This window comes from Balaenoptera acutorostrata, chromosome 1 (genome assembly GCF_949987535.1).
Source record: "Balaenoptera acutorostrata chromosome 1, mBalAcu1.1, whole genome shotgun sequence".
Lineage (NCBI taxonomy): Eukaryota > Metazoa > Chordata > Mammalia > Artiodactyla > Balaenopteridae > Balaenoptera > Balaenoptera acutorostrata.
The window spans coordinates 75,975,161-75,988,247 of NC_080064.1; the positions used below are offsets into that span (position 1 = coordinate 75,975,161).

Here is a 13,087-nt window from a genome sequence, read left to right on the forward strand (position 1 = left end):
AAAATATTCACCTTTCCAAATAGAATATGGCCAGATATTTATTTCTAAAATAATTAAATTGGCTGGGTCATAATTTGATACATTTTTTTAAACAAATGAGATAATTCATCGTAGTGAAAGAATAATATTAATTTGGGTTTGAGTTTTGCTACAGTCCCATGCTACATGTGAATAAACAACTAGGATTGATTCATTTAAGAAAAGAAAAACAGGTCAATAGATAATCATATCCAAATAGTGGAAATGTAAAAGGATAAATTTTAGTGGATTTACTGGATTACTGAAATATGCGATTAATTATTCTTGTATTTCAAATGGAAACACAACATGAGATAACAATAAATATCTGGATTATGATGACCTTAGGAAGGAAAGAGGGAAAATGGCTAAATGAAGACAAAAATATCATTTTAAAATTTCTGATCAAATAAATAAGATAGAAATTTGCATAAAAATAGTAATCTACATCATTGCTCATTGCATCACCACTAGATGAACATAGAGAAAACATTCACACAATTTCTGTAAAATAGTGAGGCTATAAAAGTAAAGGGAAAATGATTTTGGCAGAACTTACCTTGAGTTATTGCCAAGCCTGAAATGTTCCAAAGGTGGCTTAAGACATTTGATGAACTCAAAACACAGTTAGGTTGTGTAGCCCTTAAAGTTTTACTTCTTTATTGCTCCTATGTACCAGCTTTTATATGTGTAAAAATAATATAAATTATTAATAATATGGGTTATTAGTTATAAAACATCCAACAGAATGTACTCATTGCCATTCCCTGGAAATCATAAACACAATCTGAACCAATGTCAAAGTTAAGAAAGACAGCCAAAATATCTATGGTCTTAGTAAAGAGACACTTATGCATAAGAAATAAAGAGCAAAGAATATTCAATCTACTTACAGGAAGTCCCTGTTTTCCTGGTAGCCCAGCTTTACCAGGGTTTCCTGAAATGCCTTCTGCTCCAGGGTATCCTTGCATGCCTTTTGGCCCAGGGAGGCCTGGAAGTCCCTTGGCAATTAAAAATTACTTGGATTATAGAGAGATGCTGTACAGATGTTTAAATGACAAACACTTTTATACTTATTGGGGGGTGGGAGGTTACATTCTTAAAACCCTGTCCCAGGATAAATTTTCCTGTTTCCTGGATTCCTTAATAATTTACTATTTGGATACAACAGATCAGGTAACTGTTCCCTAAACTGAAATGCCCAGTTAATCAGCAATTTATTGTGTAACCTTTCCCACTTTACTGTAATTTCCTGGTATTTCTCATTGTACCAGCCCATGCTCTATCCAGCTGTGGAGAAAAGATCAGCTAGGTGCACCTGTCAGTTTAGGATATAGGCTGACATTCACCATCTCTAAAACTCTGTATTGTATTATTTTCCCAAGAAATAAATTACGGCTCTTTTAGTTGCCACTTTGAACTAGATAATTATATGACTGAGTAAAGGTCTGAACATTTTGTTTGTACTCTTGGGCAACTGGATTTAATCTGTAGGGAATCTCTGATCTCAGTGTGCTCATAATTTATGTTCACTTTTCTTTACTTTTTTTGAACCAACACAGGCCACCCAAAACAGGCTGTTGGCTAGGGGAGACCAGCAGGAAGTCTTTACTAATAAGCTAGTCTACACATATTTGCTTGGCCAAAGAGGAAACGGATGGCTAAGGTAAAATTAATCTTTGTTCTGTGATGAAAAGATTTAAAGCTTTCTTCTAAGACTTTCTGTTCTATTTCCCAGGAAAATGAGAGGCCGAGTTCTTCAATTAAAATCCAGCTCATGTCTTTTCAATCATGCTGGAAAATCTCTGACCTTCGTCACCATTCATTTAGTCATGACTCCAAGTTGCCTGTTTTTTAGTGGTTCACCATCAAAGAATAGTAGCATGAATCCACAGAGAGGTCTCCATGCAATGGAAAATAGCAACCTTCAGTTGCAGTGACTTCCGTTTCAACACCAAGCTTGGTTTTGAGCTAATGGTCATATTTTGTTCCCTCTGTGTTCCGGCATGGGTTTAAACATTTTTTTGAAGACAATCTGATTTATCCAACACTTGTCATAATTGGCCCCAAACTTTTCTGCTTGCTTAAGTTCTATTTAGAAAAACTATAAAGATGAAAAAGGTCTGTTACTTACAGGAATCCCAGGTTTCCCAGAAGGGCCAGGAGCTCTTTTTTTCCCCTTAGGACCCTAAAAATGTGAAGCACAGTTGTCAACTCATTGCTATAAATTTAATTAAACTGAAGGCATAGAAAAGAACTCTGAGACCTGGAGGCTACAGCAAGTCCTGCCACTAACTAGCTGTTTATCATTGGGATTGCCATTTAACTTTCCTGGGAGTCATTTTCTTCATCTGTAAATGAAAGAATTTGACTATATAATCTATGAATTTCCACCTGGCTCCAAATTCTATGATTTAAGAATTTAAATTATAGTTCTAAAAAGGAACTGAATAGATTATTTAAATAAAAGTCCCCACTTCCAGGCAAGGCCTTTGTCTCCCTACTGAAAGTGGTTAAGTACTTATTTAATTAAATCAGTAAACATTTCTTGACTATTAGGTATCAGGGACTCTGTTATGTGCTGGAGATGCAAAATCAAAGCTCTTGTTCACAAGGCACTTACAGTGTACTGAGGGACATGAACCAATAACCTAAAATGTGCTTATCTGGAAGCACAGAGAAGAACATACTTGTAAATCAAAGAAAAGATCTTTATTTCCCACAGAATTGCTTGTTTTTCCATGTGTGAGATGTTTTAAATCATAATTGATTCAGCAGTAACGGTTTACCAGGATAGTCAGAAATTTGCCTTTGCAAATCAGGCCATTATTCTGATGATATCCTAAAATTATTTTAAGAAGAAAAAGGTGGAAAAGAGTGACCTAGTTCACAAATAAGAAAAAGAAGCATATTGCCATTACCAGACACATTTCTCAGAAATCGTCAAAAGTTCTCAGAAACAGGATAATTCCACCAAAATGAGATGTTAAGTTATTCAAATCTGAAGACAGTTGTGCTAAAGATTCAATTTGACAACAATAACAAAATAAACAATTTCAGAAGATGTTACATCTTCTGAAAATGAGCTTAAACGTTTTAAGAAGAAATAGCATATGTAATCAGAGAGAAAAAGGGCATTTTCTGTAAGAGATAAAAATCCAATTTTGTTAGAATTCGATGATAGGGAGCTATATGGATCAAGAGTTCTACCTCCAAGTTCAAAAACTATTTTACTTGCTCTAAAAAGTCACTAATGTAAATTCTTCCGAAGGGTAAGGAAACCAGAAAAGGGGACAGTTGGTGAACTGGGTTTAGTTGAAGTAAATACAATTTCTGGAACATATGATCCCTATAATAAATGTATCTTTTAGAATACAATAAAGAAGTAAAATAGAGAAATAAAGACTGTTTTAAATATTGAAAACAGTTCTGATTTCAGTTGTCTTGAATAGCACTAATTAAACAGTATATGAATTGTGATAATATTCAAATATGTTAACTGGTGTGTGTTTTCCTTCACAGTATTTCTTTTTATGTAAAGTGATAGATTTGTTCTAAACTTCTGATTTTCAAAATAAACTTTTTTAGCTTAAGAATTTCAAAACAGTCCTCTGAAATTCATGGTGGGGGAATAGTTTGAAAAGAATATATTTTTAAATACAAAAGCCTGATTTTTAAATATTAAAAGTCTATAGTTGAACATAAAAAAACAAGGTAATAAAGGATTCAAGTCATAAAATTTATACCATAAAGAACATATTTAGAAGAATTATAATAATGTAAGAGAAAGTTTTTCCTACCTAAGGGGATATAAAAAAAAATCTTCAAGTTGGAGAAAGGTAAAAAGAGAAGCAAAACTATTAAGACACTGTTGGGTATCTCTGAGAAGAGACCTTGACACCAATCTGCCCTCAAGTCCTGGGGTGGGTAGAAACAATAATACCTGCAGAGGATACAAAATTAATACACAGAAATCTCTTGCATTCCTATACACTAACAATGAAAGATCAGAAAGAGAGACTAAGGAAATAATCCCATTTATCATCATATCAAAAAGAATAAAATACCTAGGAATAAACCTACCTAAGGAGGCAAAAGACCTGTACTGAGAAAACTATATGATACTGATGAAACAAATCAAAGATGACACAAACAGATGGAGAGATACACCATGTTCTTGGATTGCAAGAATCAATATTGTGAAAATGACTATACTACCCAAAACAATCTACAGATTCAATGCAATCCCTATCAAATTACCAATGGCATTTTTCACAGAACTAGAACAAAAAATTTTACACTTTGTATGGAAACACAAAAGATTCCAAATAATGAAAGCCATCTTGAGAAAGAAGAACAGAGCTGGAGGAATCAGGCTCCCTGACTTCAGACTATACTACAAAGCTACAGTAATCAAAACAGTATGGTACTGGCACAAAAACAGAAATATAGGTCAATGGAACAGGATAGAAAGTCCAGAGATAAACCCAAGCACCTATGGCTACCTAATCTGTGACAAAGGAGGCAAGAATATACAATGGAGAGAAGACAGTCTGTTCAATAAGTGGTGCTGGGAAAATTGGACAGCTACATGTAAAAGAATGAAATTAGAACACTCCCTAACACCATACACAAAATAAACCCAAAATGGATTAGAGACCTAAATGTAAGGCCGGATACTATAAAACTCTTAGTGGAAAATATAGACAGAACATTCTCTGACATAAATCACAGCAAGATCTTTTTCAATCCACTGCCTAAAATAATGAAAAAGAAAACAAAAATAAACAAATGGGACCTAATTAAACTTAAAACCTTTTGTACAGCAAAGGAAACCATAAATAAAACGAAAAGACAACCCTCAGAATGGGAGAAAATATTTGCAAATGAAGCAACTGACAAGGGATTAATCTCCGAAATATATAAGCAGCTCATGCAGCTCAATATTAAAAACACAAACAACCCAATCAAAAAATGGGTGGAAGACCTAAACAGAGGTTCCTCCAAAGAAGACATACAGATGGCCAACAAACACACGAAAAGATGCTCAACATCACTAATTATTAGAGAAATGCAAATCAAAACTACAATGAGGTATAACCTCACACTAGTCAGAATGGCCATCATCAAAAATTTTACAAACAATAAATGCTGGAGAGGGTGTGGAGAAAAGGGAACGCTCCTACACTGTTGGTGGGAATATAAATTGGTACAGCCACTATGGAGAACAGTTTGGAGGTTCCTTAAAAAACTAAAAATAGAGCTACCATATGACCCAGCAATCCCACTCCTAGGCATATATCTGGAGAAAACCATAATTCGAAAGGATGCATGCATCATGATGTTCACTGCAGCACTATTTACAATTGCCAGGACATGGTAGCAACCTAGATGTCCATCGACAGAGGAATGTATAAAGAAGTGGTACATATATACAATGGAATATTACTCCGCCATAAAAAGGAAAAAAATAGTGACATCTGCAGAGATGTGGATGGACCTAGACTGTCATACAGAGTGAAGTAAGTCAGAAAGAGAAAAACAAGTATCATATAATATTGCTTATATGTGGAGTCTAGAAAAATCGTAGAGATGAGCTTATTTGCAAAGCAGAAATAGAGTCACAGATGTAGAGAACAAACTTATGGTTACCAAGGGTGGAAGGAGGGGGGTTGGGATGAATTGGGAGGTTGGGACTGACTTATATACACTACTATGTATAAAATAGATAACTAATGAGAACCTACTGTATAGCACAGGGAACTCTACTCAATGCTCTGTGGTGACCTAAATGGGAAGTGAGTCTAAAAAAGAGTGGATATGTGTATACGTATGCCTGATTCACTTTGCGGTACAGCAAGAAACTAACGCAACATTTTAAAGCAACTATATTCAAATAAAACTTAATAAACTAAACAAAACAAAACAATAATATCTGCAGATAAGTGTGGGGATTTGGGCACGGAGATGATGGCTAGAGAGACTAAAGGCCTCACTGAGATGTATGCTAAGTTGCACTGAGTGCAGCAATAGAGTTGAAATTTCTGCATGAGATGTCTAGGCCAGGGGGCCTGAGAAAGTCTGAGTCCCTCAAGCACCTAGCATGGTATGGGGAGCAGTAGAATGTTACTTCCATGTGGCCAAGAACAGAAGCATATGGCCCTTAGAGTCCTATCTAAGGAGATCTTGCACCTCAGTTGAGAAAATAGCTGTACAAGCCAACAGGGATCAAAGAACTTTTGTCAGGAGGGCCAAGGTAGATGCCAACATGGTGGGATGATGGCAGATGGGGGCCAAAAGGGATGATGTACATTTCAGTGGCTGCTAGTATGAACAGATGATGGCTAAAGATCAATCTCACTTCCTATTCCCCTTCCCTACCATTGCCACCCAGAATGTAACTGCAGAGTTGAAAAGAGGATGAATGGGGAAAACTCTAAATCAAATGCAGGATATTTGAGTGGATGGAGTTAAAGGCAATCAATTGACTAGATTTCCATCAGTTAGGTTTCTACCACCAGGCAGGATGGGTACTCAGGACAGAAGTTCCATTACAAAGAACATAAAAAAAAATTATACTTTTTGTATACTTGAGTTTATGGCTTAAGGTTCAGATATGCTATACATGTATGTGCGTGTTTTATTCCAAACATTCAAATACAAAATAAAAGCAAAGAGATTCTCATATCATCACAAATCAAGTACATTTTAGGGTGACCATTATGTTGGGGATTATTTCAGAACAGTTAAATACTGTTCTAAAACCTAGATACATGGGTCTATCATCGTGAAAACTAGAATGTTATTAATACTCGGATGGACATCAGGAAGCAGCTTCCAACAGAATAACACTAAAGGAAAATCATGACTATGAAAATTATTTTTAATATATATTTTGCTACTTATAATGGTACAATTGTGACAAAATCTCCTTATTAAATACAAAAAGCGTATAGTAAATAACAAAACAGTCTCTGCTGTTTTTAGATGTCAATTCAGGAAAGATTTCCTTATGACAATTATTGTCACCATAACTAAAAGGAAGTAGGCTAGTTAGAGAAACGACAGACTTGCAATGGAGGTTTAAAATACATAAAGATCAACAAAGTGTAGAAGACTGGTACTTTTTTGAATTTGTTCATTAAAAAAAATCTTGCAGTTGGAATTGCTGGGTAGTCTTGTAACTAAATTAAGAGCCAAACATTACTAAATATTAATCCTACACAGAGATGGTCTGTTCAGTAGGAAATTAAAGATTGGGCCAAAGACAAGGAAAGTATGTTGTCATCTAAGGTGTTTGTAGATGATTAATTGAGTTGGTGTCATAAAAAGGAAAAAAAAAAAAAATCACTCTTCCACCAATGCCCAGAATTCAAATATAATAAAACTAGAAGCATTCTATGCTATTTTCAAAATTAACTTACTCACATTATTTTATGTAAATATAAGTACCTCATAAATCAACAGACTTCCTGTTCTCATGATAGGAAAGGCGAATGAATTTCATATTTATTCTTTAGAGTATATGTAAAATTGTGCTTTCTCTTTTGTCTGGCTAGCTTTGAAAAATAGAACAGCCCACTTGAAATCAGATCCATTTAAAACAATGAATTCCATTCATTGGGATTGTACCACTTCATAGACTACAAGAGAAGGTAATCTAATTCTTTAGATAACAGAAAATTTTAAATGTGCCATTATAGTCCAAACACTCATTTTTTATTCAAATGAAGCTGAAGGACAGTCATCACAATACTTTGTTAGTTCTAACTTTGTTAGAGAGGGTAGCTTTAAAATACAAACACAGATTTAGAGAGTTAAGTCTTTTTTTTTTTAACCAAGAAATTTAAATTCACTAAAATCTGGAATTTTGCTTTGGGAGGAAAGTAAGATTTTGGCTTGAGTCTCTGTATTTGAAAGCCATTATGGGACAGTTCACTACATTTGCATTGTAAAAGTCTCTAAAAAAATGTAGTGGTTTGCAATTGGTTTTGACTTGACTTGCTCCAACTTTTTCTTTATAGTTTCCATAGTTTCATGTCTGAGAGACCAATTAATGAATTAGCTGGTTAAGTAAAATTAATATTTAACTTAATTTATAAAAGACTTCAAAGTAATAGAAGGCTTTTGTATAATAATGGGAGTCAGGAAATAAAGTTTCTAGTGTTGGTTCTGTTGCTAACTAGTTCTGTGATCTTAGGTAACTCATAATCCCTCTGGGACCTGAATTTCTTCGTCTGAAAAATGAGAGGGTTGTCCAAATGATTTTAAAGGGCATTTCCAAATCTAAAAAACAAATTTAAAGCTTTGCAAAAACAAGATGAGGGCAATTCCGTAGGATCCACCTGGACATTCTAAGTGTCCCTAGTGAGTAACACATAGTCAGTGATTTTTCTTGTAGCAATCATTACTATCTGAAATTCGAAGAGGCTTTTTAATGTAACCTCGGACTGTACACCAGCATTGCCCAAAGTGGGAAAAGAACTAATTCTCGTGGATTATACAGAATTTAAACCATGGCTCCTCAAGACCTTTCAGCTCCAATACCCAGGGAGAGCTGACCATATAGGCTGGAGCTGCAGTTGTCTAGTAAGAATATTTTATTTTCGTTGGCATAATTTTAACAAATACTAAGAAACATAAAAAAATTTCTTCTTCCTGAGATATGTCAAAAAAGGAAAAAGAAAACATTGAGAATATGAAAGTACTAATTGTAAAGGATTAGAAATTTTAGGATCAAGTCTTGGGAGAGCATTTGCATCCTTAGGCACTTAATGCAAATATAAGGAAGTCACATGAAAGTAGTAGCAGTGTTCTAGGTTCACGGTTTCTTCCACTACTTTTTCCAATTTGGGTATTAAAAATTCTAAGCGAATGAGACAACTGTATTCTTTCTTTGAATTTCTTTTTAAAATTAAGGCTTGCCTTCAATGGGATTTTTTTTTTTTAATAAATTTATTTATTTATTTTTGGCTGCATTGGGTCTTTGTTGCTGTGCGCAGGCTTTCTCTGGTTGTGGAGAGAGGGGGTTACTCTTCGTTGCAGTGTGCGGGCTTCTCACTGTGGTGGCTTCTCTTGTTGTGGAGCACAGGCTCTAGGGCACACGGGCTTCAGTAGTTGTGGTACATGGGCTCAGTAATTGTGGCTCGCAGGCTTAGTTGCTTCGCAGCATGTGGGATCTTCCTGGAACAGGGCTCAAACCCATGTCCCCTGCATTGGCAGGTGGATTTTTAACCACTGTGCCACCAGGTAAGTCCCAATGGGATATTTTTATTTACTATTTATTAGTCCTTATTTATTAAGGAGCCTGACATTAAGTTACTAGGTAGTTGCCAAGACTATTTAAAATGGCTTCTATGTGATATCTGACTGAACTCAATTTTATTACTAACTCCCACAAATGGGAAACACAAGTATGGGTGAAGGCAGTTTAACAAATTAGGAGAAACATGGTCTCAAATTCATTACTTTTTATCAATCCTCACCTAATTTATTATTAAAATACAGTACATTTTCTAAAGAATTTAATTTTAAATCAGTAGCAGGTAAAGTCAGAATGCCATGAAAAGTAGGGCAGCAATGAAGTGATGGTACAAATTACAAATCCAGTTGTTACATAAGGTTGAGGCAACGTTTATTGGTATATAGGGAGAGAGGTGGCTAAATTCAGTAACTCAACAGATTTTTAGTTCGCCTGATAACAAATAATTGACTTGTGTTATGGAAAAAAAATCTTTTAAACCAATTGTGAGTCTGTGTCATATAGTTAAACTATTTCTACCCCTACCTTACTACAGCAACTAAATAGGTATGACTGCTAAAATTTTGCTCTGCAGTGCTGGTTTTAAGGCTAGTCGGTATTTCTGTCTGAAACCCCAAGGAAGGACAATGAGTTTGGGACAACTCTAGGCAATTTTCTCAAAGCCAGAGTAGTCTGCTGGTAAAGGGAACTTTGGATGGCAGTCGAAACACACGAATTAATCAATAATGATGTTTTAGCACAAATATTAACAAACACCCTGTTTAGAGGCCTGTGGTGATTCTTGCTCTGAAAGAATGAATGATCATTTAAGTTACAATGAACAGCAACTCCTTGTGCCCCTGTTTTCTCACGCCAGCAATAAGTTTCAAATTGTCTTAAATGATTTCAACTTACTTCAGATCCTCTCTCTCCTTTTAGTCCTTGTTCACCCCGGTCACCTGGCTCACCCTTTAATAGGAACCAAAACAGAAATCACATATAAAGCAGACACCAAGTAAGATATGTTAACATTAATGTTTTTAAATGCCAGAATTACAAAGAACGCTTTCAAAACATACTGGGGGCCCTTGTTGTCCAGTGGCACCTCTTGGTCCTGGTATACCCATGTGACCCTATGAATAAAAAAGGTTATATTATTAGAATAAATAAAGACATGTGACTTAGAGAATAGAGTAGTATCACTTAAAGTGGTAGAAAAATGTTGCAAAATTCAATTTAAATATTATAGAGATTATGCTTCTCTCTTGGAAAGAGTATAGAACATAATAGCCACTGGATATAATGATGACTGAGAAAGAGTGTAGAGTTTTGTTTTTTTTTTTCCATATAGGTTGAATGGTGGCCCTCCAAAAGACGTCTATGCCCTAATCCTCAGAAACTGTGAATGTGATCTTATTTGGAGAAAAGGGTCTTTGCAAATATCATTAAATTAAGGATCTTAGAGGGTGATTATCCTGGATTATCCATGTGGGCCCTAAATCCACTGACAAGTGTCCTTGCAATAGACACACAGAGAGAGAGATGGATACAAACCAAGGAGAAGGCCATGTGAAGACAAAGGCAGAGGTTGGAGTGATGCAGCCACAAGGGAGGTTGTTAGCCACCAGAAGCTGGAAGAAGCAAGAAAGGATTCTTCCCTAGAGCCTACAGTGGGAGCACAGCCCTGATGATATCTTGCTTTTGGATTTCTGGCCTCCACAACCATGAGAGAGTAAATTTCTGTTGTTTTAAGCCACTTGGTCTATGGTAATTTGTTATGGCAGGCTCAGGAAACTAATAGAGCAAATAACGAGTGAATAAAGAGTTTGAGAACAAATTTCTTTTTTCAACCCTTTTCCAGTGTACTATGGTCTCCATTTTTACAAACTAAGGTCACAGCCATTTAGATAGTAGACTTACTGGGCTGAAGACTGGTAGTCGTTACTGCATATGCCAAGACATCAATGATTCTGACTTCAGCGATCTGTCATCACCCCAGTTCTCCTAGGAAGGAATGCTGGCCTACCACATTTTTACACCTTTCAAGTGTGTAAACAGAAACTAGCAACAACCTAGGGGCATGTCAGGTGAGAGTTATGTAGGAAGAATTCCACACGTAATCTCTTTTATCCCCTTCCCTACTGTCCTCTTCCCTTCAGATTCCTTTCTTCTTGTGTATTACAGAAAGAATGCCATAGGAAGGACAGTTATTAGGCTCATCTCCTTTTTCTGGGCTAGGAGAAGAAGGGATTACATACTTAAGGCTAACAATATTTATTCTCCCAGAAAGATCAGTTGAAGACTTCTTTGCATTCTGTGAGGCAAATGTTCATGGTTTTAAGATTCAACTTCCTGATAAAGTAAACGAATCCTGTTTAAGGGAGAGAACAGTTGCAAGACAGAAAGGTTATTTTGGAAAGCTTTCTATATAGCACACAGCCATAACTAAAGAGAAGACGATTCCTACGTGTGACCTTTACCAAAAGAACATGAACAGAGTCAGCAAGTAACAGAATCAGGTCAATCAAGAGGGAGCTTTATTCAAGTAAATATGATTATCGTAGGTCACTTATTAAGCCAGCTCAGGAGAGAAGCAATTGGTGAAAAGCTGGGGTTACAAAGTGAAGTGAGAGTAAGCATACTGAATAAACTACAAAACTTAAAACCATCATGGCCTATTATGGTTTTGCCACCACTCTATCTGTAGTTTTACAGAGACCTTTTCAGAATGATCCTAGAATAGCCAACTGCCTCTCCTGGCTTTGTGATGTTTGGATACAAATCTTACGAAAACCAAACTTGTTTTCTAGGAGCTTCACTATAATTCCTTTGGTCCTTTCCATCCCAATAAAAATTGAGAGACTGTTTTTCTGCAGTGGTAAAAATTATAAATATTAGGTTTTTTATAATATTATCATAAAGCTATGTGGGCAAGATTACAGGAAGTGATTGATTTTTCCTGATGATATTAGTGGTGAGATGAGTTGGATGGCCAAGGGGAGCTTGGAGAGGATTTTATATGGGAAGTTATAATAAGTTGAATTTTAAAGGATGAGTGTTCCAGGCAGTAAAGTAAAAGGAAGGCGTTCTGCAGAGGAAACAGCATGGGAGAATAAATGGAGGTTGATCTAACACAACATGTTAAGTGGAGAATGGATTTGAGAGGGCTATGACTGGGGATAGGGAGTCTAGTTAGTAAGCTATTAAAATAATTCAGGCAAAAAATGATGAAAGCCTAAGCTAAAGTAGGGCAAAGTGGATAGACTCCAGAGATATTTAAGAGGCCAAAAGAAGTGGCCAATTGACGTTGAGAAATGAGAGGATAGAGAAAGGAGAGAAAGAGGAGGGAGAGGAGGGAGGAAAGAGAAAGCAAGAGAGACAGAGAGAAAGAGAGACAGAGGGAGATAGAAAGAGGGAAGATTCATTTACTAGACATCTGGATGTCTGGTGGTACTATTCACTGAACTAAGGACATAAAAAGAGGAGGATCAGATTTGGACAGCATGATGATACTATGGTTTGGGACATGCTGTGTTTTCTGTGATGATGTCCAATAGCTATTTGGATATGTATGTCTGATGCTAAGGAATGAAGGCCAATTGAGGATTTAGTTGTTATTTTATTGTATGCAAAAAATTCTATGGCCTTTGCCAAACCAAAGTAAAAAGGAGTTTAAGATAGTACATAATTTATTCAGTGTATTTCTAGGGCTTTGGCTCACATTAGTTTAGCCTGACTTAATCTGTGTGTTTCTGCTCATATCTTTAAAAAGTGAATGTTGACATATTCTTATTCATACCATGTCCTCTGACTCTCTCTCAAGCCTCA

At 35.8% G+C, this 13,087-nt stretch overlaps 1 protein-coding gene across 7 annotated transcripts in view; it reads right to left on the reverse strand.

Moving 5' to 3' along the window:
- The window catches only part of COL24A1 (collagen type XXIV alpha 1 chain), a 389,632-nt gene that overhangs the window by 62,634 nt on the left and 313,911 nt on the right, over positions 1 to 13,087 (reverse strand). For all 7 annotated transcript variants that reach the window (XM_057550626.1, XM_057550622.1, XM_057550627.1 and 4 more), the window contains 4 exons: positions 10,339 to 10,392; positions 10,175 to 10,228; positions 2,153 to 2,206; positions 912 to 1,019 (listed from right to left, as the gene is read on the reverse strand). In XM_057550626.1, coding sequence (XP_057406609.1) covers positions 912 to 1,019; positions 2,153 to 2,206; positions 10,175 to 10,228; positions 10,339 to 10,392 — 270 coding nt within the window. The remainder of the gene's footprint in view (positions 1 to 911; positions 1,020 to 2,152; positions 2,207 to 10,174; positions 10,229 to 10,338; positions 10,393 to 13,087) is intronic.